The sequence below is a fragment of the Pelobates fuscus genome, chromosome 9 (assembly GCF_036172605.1).
Source record: "Pelobates fuscus isolate aPelFus1 chromosome 9, aPelFus1.pri, whole genome shotgun sequence".
Lineage (NCBI taxonomy): Eukaryota > Metazoa > Chordata > Amphibia > Anura > Pelobatidae > Pelobates > Pelobates fuscus.
Genome location: NC_086325.1, coordinates 159,697,104 through 159,707,832, shown reverse-complemented (window position 1 = coordinate 159,707,832; position 10,729 = coordinate 159,697,104). Strand labels below are relative to the sequence as shown.

At 44.6% G+C, this 10,729-nt stretch overlaps 1 protein-coding gene across 1 annotated transcript in view; it reads left to right on the top strand.

Annotated features, from left to right (window-relative positions):
- The first annotated feature begins 8,374 nt into the window (after positions 1-8,374).
- The window catches only part of GPSM1 (G protein signaling modulator 1), a 186,753-nt gene continuing 184,398 nt past the window's right edge, over positions 8,375-10,729 (top strand). The window contains exon 1 of the mRNA XM_063432877.1: positions 8,375-8,557. Within this exon, the coding sequence (XP_063288947.1) occupies positions 8,445-8,557 (113 nt within the window). The 5' untranslated portion in view covers positions 8,375-8,444. The remainder of the gene's footprint in view (positions 8,558-10,729) is intronic.

The following is a 10,729-nucleotide window of genomic DNA, read 5'->3' as shown; positions in this document are numbered from 1 at the left end:
CGTGACACAGACAGACACACATTACATGACAGACACACACACACACCATGACACAGAGACACACACACACCTTGACAGACAGAGACACACGCAGTGACACAGATAGACACACACAATGACAGACAGACACACACACCATGACACAGACAGACACACACACACCATGACACAGACAGACACACACACACCATGACACAGACAGACACACACACCATGACAGACAGAGACACACACACCATGACAGACAGAGACACACACACACACACACAATGACACAGAGACACACACCATGACACAGACACACACACCATGACAGACAGAGACACACACACACACAATGACACAGACAGACACATACACATACACTCACACACATCATTTCTACCTGTGTGCTGGCGGCCGCATGGGGAGCTCAGTCTGATGGCGGCCGCATGGGGGAGCTGGCTGTTCTGTCTCTGCTCCCCCGCCCCAGCGTGCAGCTTAATGAGACCGGGGCCGGAATATGATGTCATATTCCGGCCCCGGTCTCTTTCTGGCGCGCTGGGGCGGGGGAGCAGAGACAGAACAGCCAGCTCCCCCATGCGGCCGCCAGAAGAGCCAGCTCCCCCATGCGGTCGCCATCAGACTGAGCTCCCCATGCGGCCGCCAGAAGAGCCAGCTCCCCCTGCGGCCGCCAAAAGAGCTCCCCCATGCGGCCACAGGTGAGCCAGCTGCCTGCCCGGCCCCAGGTGCCGACGGCCCACCGGGAAATTTCCCGGTTTCCCGGTGGGCCAGTCCGGCCCTGCCTGCTATGTAAACATAGCAGTTTCATCTGAAGGGACCTGGCACCCAGACCACTTCATTGAGCTGAAGTGGTCTGGGTGACTATAATGTCCCTTTAAATTTCATCTAGAAATAACATTAATAGAAATTTTTTCCCCCTCCTTGTGTGTCTGCCCACATTAATTCTGGTCAGAAAACCCAAATTCTGTCCTTGTGTGTACATATTAGACATCTGCAATTAGTTTCGGTCCGAATTTATATTCGGACGAATTTCGGCAGTTTGGACATTCGAATACTTCTGAATGTCCGAATTGCCTAATTTCGGAAGTGCTGAGCCGAATTGCCGGAATGACGAATTGCCAAAGTTCCAAATTGCCGAAGTGCTGAATTTCGGAAGTGCCAAACCGAACCGAATTTCGGAAGTGCGGAAGTGCCTCAGATTTCTAAAAAGGGGCAAATAGGGACAATTAAGGGAATGATGACAGGAATCTAACCCCAGCCCTAACCCTACCCCTACTGCATAACCCTACCCCATAAGGTTAGGGGTAGCATTAGAGTTAGAAGCAGAGTTAGGGGTAGGGGTAGGGTTAGGCTTAGGGAATTGCCAAAGTCCCAAATTCCCGAATTGCTGAAGTCCCGAATTGCCGAAGTCCCACATTTCAGAAGCGCCGAACCGAATCAAATTTTTTGTCCATGCACATCCCTAGTACATTTCGCTGAGCGCTTGTATCCCAGTTAATTCCACATTTCTATTAGATTAACAGCAGCACAGACTGAAGAAAGTATATACAGTGTATTTATAAATTGGATTAAAAGTTCCCACAGGGGCAAAATCGTGAGAAGGACGGTAAATAGATTTTTATGGATTGTGTGGAAGTGATACTTCTGGCTTATCTTGGAGACAGCCAATGAGCCAGGAGATTCCTGTTTTTATTTTTATCAAATAACATTTTAAAAAATGTAAAAATAAAAATGTTATTTTAAAGAATCCTTGTGTCATAATCACTTCTGTAAATTGTAGTGAAAATTATCCTTAACGTGCTACTTCTCTAACGTGAGAATTTTTAAGTTTAAGGCCATGGTAGCTGAACTAGCTGAATTGCTCTAGCTCTGCAAGTTTGGCTTAAAACCTTAAATTATCTTTGAATCTTTCTTTTATTGAAGCATATTAGATGGGGTACAGAAACAAAGAGAGGGAAATGTAAAAACGGGTTACATTAGAGGGTAAGTACATCAGTGGCTTGAGATAGTACATTTCCTGAGTGAGAATGCTTCATTTTTTAAATTGTGTTAACAAAGGCTTGTTGTAGCTAGTATCAATGCCTATTCTGTTAGGCTATTAGAGGGTAACTGTGGACTATACAAAGCTTAGGCACATAGTTAGTAAGTAATAAGCGAGGTCCTAGCAGAAAGAATAACAATGCGAAGAGCCAAAGGCGAAACATCACATAAGTTAAGACAGTCATATGTCATAAGAAGCAAGGCTAACGCGTTATAGATATGATATAGCAGTAGCTTATTACCGCATGCCTATCGAATCATGTGTGTTCGGTTAGCATGTATGACCTTATGCGTTTAGCTGACAGTATGCACTCTGAACAACCACTAAGTAGGAGCTGTACATGCTAGGTAGCGGGAGACATGTTAAAATTAAAACAATAAAGTTACATTCGAGTTTGAGACATGCAAGCATATGAGATCACTTTAGTCTGTCCGGCAACAGCAACATTTCAACATAAATAGTAGTATACCATGCAGTAAGTAGGGAGATATGAGTGGTAGCAAGCTTCTGCATTTTATCCCTTTCATAACCAGTGCGTGTTCCGGCAAACCAGTGCGTGGATTGGAGAGAGTCCTCGCCGCAGTACGGGTGATGGTGTGGGAGGCTCCCCAGCCCTAGGTTGATATGCAGGCCTGCGTCCTCTTGCCCCAAGTTCGGTCGTCGTTTGGGTTTGGATTTATTGCACTCGGTTCCTCTGGCGGTCTCTGTGGGCGGGTGGTACTATGCCATGTTCCCTGTAGTGGCTTCTCTGCATCCGAGGGCCGCTTGTCTTCGGCCTGAGGCCTGTATGGGTATGCACCCTTCGCCATTGGACCCATCATCAGGTCCGTGGGCCCAGGGTTCCACCGGGTCCCAAGCTTCTCCCTGGGTGTATGGCCGGCTGTGGGGGGGGATTCCCCCTTGTGAGCTCCCGGCTCAGATGAAGAGTGTGAATTCACTTTTTAATTCCCTACAATTCTCACGTTAGTGAATAGCCCTGATTATATTTAAATTGCTTTGTATTACAGATATTCTTAGCCACAGACAGGGCACTTTAGGCTTCCAACCCAATATACAGAGTCAGTCACCTCACTCACAGGCAAGTTGGGCTGAGTTAACCTCAGTGAGTTTTGGGGCCAAGCCCTCTTATCTTAAAATGCATTCAATTATTTGCTTCAAAATACTTTTTTTTTTAAATTTAGACAATTTGGCATTTTTTAAAGAATAATGGTTTTGTTTTTTTTAACAATAATAATAATTTGCATAACTGAGATGTGTTGTAAGATAAAACCGCTGGAACGTTGAAAATTAAAACCGTAACCTTTACATCTATGCAAATAATTTTGGAATCTTTCCCAGTAGCTTTGTGTTTCCATAGCAACATCTTCCGTAGCGCTTTGAATTGTCAGTCACCGAGAGAATCCTTTCAAATCCATAGAACGGGAAGTTTTATTCTGTTACTATCTGGTGCTATTTGCGTGCGCAGTTGCATTCATAATGATAAATACTTGGAAAGCCTGCCGTAATGGGAAAACCAGAACCGTCCATTTCTAATAAAAGCAATTGCACGCCATGAAAATAAGGAATTTTTATGAATCCTTTCAAACACAAGCACTGTATTTCATTTACAGATTGTAAAACACTGTGCTTTGATGTCATTATCTGGGGGGAAAAAATGTCTGGGTTAGTAAATTAAGTTGCAGAGGACGATGGTTTGATTAGATCAAGTCTCCGGAGCGTTTGGTCCTTTTGGTATTGTTTGCAAAATTCAAACAAAACAAACAAAAAATAAATGCAAGGAAATGATTCAAGCAAATGGATAGCCTTCAGTAAGGAAGTCATTTAAACCTTTTAAATTGAAGCTGTCAATGCGCTGTATTCATAAGAGTTCACATTCGCTATAATGTTATTTTTAACAGCCCCATTTTTGGATCACTGTACCTTCTGGCTAGAATTATCTTAGCCTGTGGACTCTGTATCCACATTTATAATAAGGGATCACACTATATAATTTAACTCCCATGAATCTCATCTTGACAAAGAATCCAGTCCATCTTACCTCCAATGTATGTGTTAAAGGGACACTCCACTGTCCAAATACAAAAAAAAAAAAACTGTTTAATAGATATACCCCAATGGAAACAAGTATGCATTTAATTGTGCATCTTTGCAAGCCCCACCCTTCAAACCCTCCCTCCCTTCCCCCGACTTTGGGAGTCTGTCTTCCCAATGCAGTTCAATGAGAAGTCTTTGCAAGGCAGGTGCTCTGAGCAATTGCTGCCTCTTGAATTTAGCTCCACTGAGCTACCCAGACCAGGAAGTAACAGGGCCGGTTGTATGATTGACAGGCAGGGAGGTGTGACCAGATTAATTTATAATAGTGCCAATCTCTATAGAAATGTGCACTTTTTGTAAAATGAAAAAAGTAAACATGCTCTTCACACATAAAGCACTTCAGAAAGCTCACATGCTTTAGGGGTCTGGAGTGCCCCATTTAATTGCCTCTGTGCATGTATAGGGGGTAACATCCCCCTCCCCGCCGAATCTAAATATGCAAGGACTCATGGTTACAGCTCCGGTAAAACTACAAATCAATGCCTAGGAAGACTGTGATGGAAATATTGGACTTGGCTAATTAGATATTTAGTTGGTAGGCTACCAGGCACAAAGAGCTGAACGACAGACGGAGACATCCGACCTGGGAGCAACAAAATATTATTTAATTCTTCGGATCAGATGATCAGAATATATAGACTGAAACTAGCATATTCGTGGTTATGGCTTGGGGAAGATGCTTGAGGCACCTTGATTTCCACCAGGGCCCAACGCCTTATAGTTTAAATTTAATTCATGAAACTTACCTATAATTATAACACGCTACTACGGATTGAACCTACTCCTTCCACCCTCCCCCCCCCTCTTCCTTCCCCACACCCTCCCCCTCTTCTCACTGAGTTCCTTCACCCTATCTTCTCTAACCTTTCTACGTCCGACTCCATGTACACCAGGCCATATCATCGCTACGTCCCCTATCTAGATGACACCGCCCACTGAATGCTTTGGACAATATACCACATACGTGCCGATCCAAGGCCTAGGGCGACGCCCACAAATGATACGAGGTCAAAGATATCATATAAACCAACTAGTCTTGTATATAGAACTGGGATTCATTGGCTTTTTAGACGAAAACCTAGGCCCAATGCTCTAGCACGCTAGGGATTTATGTAGACTTGAGAGGTGTACAGAGGAGGTCCGATATCTTCCTATATTACTAAAATAAAAAACAACGAGGTGTAACTCCACACATGTTCATGCATTTATAACAACGGAACTCTCACGAATTATGAAAACTGTGGACTGATTAATATTTCTGCTTTCTTTAACGTAATGTTTTCAAAACCATTGTATGTTCATGATCTAAGGGTTCGTATATGTGATACTATATTACCGCACTCTGTATTTCTTTATACTGCTTTCACATGCCTGTGGTTACCTACCTTGTGTATAAATAAAGAATTAAAAAAAAAAAAAAAACTAGCATATTCGTGTCTGCAGAGTTTCATTCATTGGCTGAGAGAGCTCAGCCGACACACTCAGCTAATGAATGGTCGGCAGGATCAGCATCCAGCTTCTGCAGGTCTGGAGCCTGGCGGGACTCAGGTAAGGGGTTGCAAAGCCTTTTGCCCCATTACATCAAAACACGAGGTCTGTAGTGATTGTGATGGTTGGAGTTACCTTTGAAATACAAACAGCAAATATGAGGCTAACACAGGTGTCTCGGAAAAAAAATCTAACAGCTTGGATCGTTTAGCCCAAAGTTTGACATTCAGATTTAATTTGCTAAAAGTTGAGTGAAAAAACCTGCTTGAGTTCTTCTTGAATTTCTAAAAATTCTGACTTCAATGAATAACAATAACAGTTTTGGAATAAATTTTGTCATGGACAAACAAGGTGAAAATTGCTGGGAATTCTACATGAATTTCAAAGACCACAATAGCTGAACGAGAAGCATTGCTGACTTGGAGAATGTTTCCATTTGGGCTATTTTCGTCTTATATTTGACTTTTTTGATGTGTACTATAGTCACTATAGCTGCCCAGGAGTAATGAAAGATTAAGTGCAGAGCTTAATTTTGTATGGTTGTATTTTTCCCCCATGTGTTCCCTCTTAGGGTTTAATAAGTTAAATCATTTAAATCATTAGAGATTTTATCTTCTGGCTAAAGACAGCAAGGTGAGTTGTTAGTGTAGGATTCACCTGGGAGGTTTTGCCTTGATGTGGCAGGTGAGCTTACACTTATGTGGCCATTTTGGAGCGATACTAAGATATTTCCAGTTATTTAAATGTGCGTAAGGATTTGGGATAGTGCGCAGGTAACTTTTTAAATGTATTATTGAATATTTTGGAAAGTAAGGAAAGATCACAGCTCCATGATTTTTTTTAATAGAAATCCCCCACATTAAACAGATTGCAAACATTGTCTGAATCCCGTTTTCTGAGAATGTTTAAATTATTTAATGTGATAAGTTCTACCTTGGATTTTCCTGGACACCTATCTCTTCTGTAATCTGTTGGGTGACACATGAAAAGTTATATCCTCTATGTAGTATTCTTGTGCCCAAATAACATTCCTTAAATGCTGAGTTATTTAAGAGATGCTGTCATGGCGTGTTCTATGGGCACATCATGTTTACAGCGCCATTTATAATGACTTTCTTTACAATACTTTAAGGGTAGTTAAGCTATGTTGTAGCACGATGTTCTTTTATAAACCCAGCTCTAATGACTCTGCACTATCATACATGCAATGCCATTGGTTTCTCGCCATAACAAAACTCTACATTTTTAACATCGCAGTTTTGATGGCGCTGTTTTGACAATAATTCGTAGAGTTGAAAATTAGGTTTCAAATGAATCGCAATTTGTCTGAATTTCGGGTGACTGGTGAATTGCCACGAGGTCCGAATCGCGTAACAAAACGTGTAAGCTCATTGTTTCGTGATTCGGACTCCTGTCCATGGCACCCCAAAAAGAGATGATTGATAGTTAGGGGACTATATATTTAAAGAGCAGTAAAAACAACCTACATTTATATATTATATATATGTGATAAATATATAAATATAATTTTTTTTTTCTTTTTCTCTATTGGTTACTTATCGCTTTATCTGTGAATCAAATGGTGTGGAAGTGCTCCTATCATTGCACTGCAAAATATATACATAATATTTATATTATATTAAAATTTTGCACATTTTTTGCAGTATGTGTATTTTTACACCAATTTGGTTTGTCTGAACAATCGCATTGACTAAATCTGTCTGAACTGTAACACCATATGGCCGAAATTCGGAATCGATTCAGACGAGCCAAATATTTCCGGCGTGTACTGTAAGTGTAGTGACTTGTAAAATAGGCAAGCATCAGATAGTTTAAATAATAGTGAATACTCGAAAGAGATTTTTAGGGTTCTACACATAAGTACGTGATATTAAGCGCACTGAACATGTGTATAGCTGGCTTGTATCTCAGTCTGCATGTAATGTATACCGACTGCCCCCTGTGTCCCGTGTTCCTGAATTACAGTGTTTGGGGGGAGTGTAAATATAACTGTGTGCTTTCCAAAATTCTCAGAATATTTGCAAAACCTTAGATTGTAAGTTTGCGGTACTGGGCCCTCAGCCCCTTGTGCGTCATCCTGTCTCGCTCTGTCAAACTCTGTTTGTTTGTACCCTTTAAAAGTACTGTATCACGCATTGCGTAAATAAATCCACTTTAAGAAGAACGTTCTCGGTAAACCACAGAATATAAAACGCAGCCCTGTGTTCTGTGCTGTGCGGCTGCAGATGGCTGTGGCGGGGTTAACCCTGTGTTCAGGCACGGCCAGGCGAAGTATTGTGAGCAGGGCAGAGACAAAGGTCTGCGAGGTTGGAAGCCACAGGCATTCTGATCCCGGTGCCACGGCGATCCAAACAAAACAGGGGTTATATCCTATAGCCAACCCACTGGCAAGCTGGGATTTGCAGACAATGCTTTTGAGGGAGCCTGAGATTGGCTGAGCCTGTGTCTGGCTGTCTCCCTGCCAGGCAGGAAGGGGTTAACCCACGGGCAGCTGTTGCTATTAAGCTCCCTGTATGGAGACACACAGAGCAGGCAGCAGACATATTCTGATGAGTGGGAACCATAGTGAAGCAGGGGAGGGAAGGGTCACACAGTAAGAGAGTCCAGCCCTCCTATCCCTGGCCTGACAATACAAGCATGCCATGACATCACATGCAGGGGAGTGCTGCTGGCTGTGTACTCTGCACTTTATGTGTTACACATCACTTCCTAGCTGCCATTGTAACACTGTGCCTGCACTGGCAGGGGGAGGGGGCTCACTGGATCTGAGGACCAGGGCTGGGGATCTGCTGCCTGGATGCTGCACAGCTGTATGTTGCTAAACCTGGGAGGGAGTAAACTGCACCCATTCATGGCTTTCCAGCCCAGCAATGACTACCAGAACCCTGCAGCCAAAAGAGGGTATTCCAGGTAGGACATGGGGCATGACAGGCAACTGGGCACCAGCTGGGGCATGGCATCAGGAGGACAATGGTAAACCAGAGGGCAAATAACTGGGTGCAGTGTATGGCTGAGACATAACTGGGTGCTGTGTATGGGGAGACATAACTGGGTGCAGTGTATGGCTGAGACATAACTGGGTGCTGTGTATGGGGAGACATAACTGGGTGCAGTGTATGGGGGAGACATAACTGGGTGCAGTGTATGGGGAGACATAACTGGGTGCAGAGTATGGGGGAGACATAACTGGGTGCAGTGTATGGGTAGGACATAACTGGGTGCTGTGTATGGGGGAGACATAACTGGGTGCTGTGTATGGGGAGACATAACTGGGTGCAGTGTATGGGTAGGACATAACTGGGTGCTGTGTATGGGGGAGACATAACTGGGTGCAGTGTATGGGGGAGACATAACTGGGTGCTGTGTATGGGGAGACATAACTGAGTGCTGTGTATGGGGAGACATAACTGGGTGCTGTGTATGGGGGAGACATAACTGGGTGCTGTGTATGGGTAGGACATAACTGGGTGCAGTGTATGGGGAGACATAACTGGGTGCAGTGTATGGGGGAGACATAACTGGGTGCTGTGTATGGGGGAGACATAACTGGATGCAGAGTATGGGGGAGACATAACTGGGTGCTGTGTATGGGTAGGACATAACTGGGTGCTGTGTATGGGGGAGACATAACTGAGTGCTGTGTATGGGGAGACATAACTGGGTGCTGTGTATGGGGGAGACATAACTGGGTGCTGTGTATGGGTAGGACATAACTGGGTGCTGTGTATGGGGAGACATAACTGGGTGCAGTGTATGGGGGAGACATAACTGGGTGCTGTGTATGGGGGAGACATAACTGGGTGCTGTAAATGGGGGAGACATAACTGGGTGCTGTGTATGGGGGAGACATAACTGGGTGCAGTGTATGGGGGAGACATAACTGGGTGCAGTGTATGGGGGAGACATAACTGGGTGCAGTGTATGGGGGAGACATAACTGGGTGCTGTGTATGGGGAGACATAACTGAGTGCTGTGTATGGGGAGACATAACTGAGTGCTGTGTATGGAGAGACATAACTGGGTGCTGTGTATGGGGAGACATAACTGGGTGCTGTGTATGGGGAGACATAACTGGGTGCTGTGTATGGGGAGACATAACTGGGTGCTGTGTATGGGGAGACATAACTGGGTGCTGTGTATGGGGAGACATAACTGGGTGCTGTGTATGGGGGAGACATAACTGGGTGCAGTGTATGGGGGAGACATAACTGGATGCTGTGTATGCGGGAGACATAACTGGGTGCTGTGTATGGGTAGGGCATAACTGGGTACAGTGTATGGGGGAGACATAACTGGATGCAGTGTATGGGGGGAGACATAACTGGGTGCTGTGTATGGGGGAGACATAACTGGATGCAGTGTATGGGGGAGACATAACTAAGTGCTGTGTATCGGGGAGACATAACTGGGTGCTGTGTATCGGGGAGACATAACTGGGTGCTGTGTATGGGGGAGACATAACTGGGTGCTGTGTATGGGGGAGACATAACTGGGTACTGTGTATGGGGGAGACATAACTGGGTGCTGTGTATGGGGGGAGACATAACTGGGTACAGTGTATGGGGAGACATAACTGGGTGCTGTGTATGGGGAGGACATAACTGGGTGCAGAGTATGGGGGAGACCTAACTGGATGCTGTGTATGGGGGAGACATAACTGGGTGCTGTGTATGGGGGAGACATAACTGGGTACAGTGTATGGGGGAGTGATAACTGGATGCAGGGTATGGGGGAGACATAACTGGATGCAGTGTATGGCTGAGAGATAACTGGGTGCAGTGTATGGGGCAGAGATAACTGGATGCAGGGTATGGGGGAGACATAACTGGATGCTGTGTATGGGGAGACATAACTGAGTGCTGTGTATGGGGGAGACATAACTGGATGCAGTGTATGGGGGAGACATAACTAAGTGCAGTGTATGGGGGAGACATAACTGGGTGCAGTGTATGGGGGAGACATAACTGGGTGCTGTGTATGGGGGAGACATAACTGGGTGCTGTGTATGGGGGAGACATAACTGGGTACAGTGTATGGGGGAGAGATAACTGGATGCAGGGTATGGGGGAGACATAACTGGAT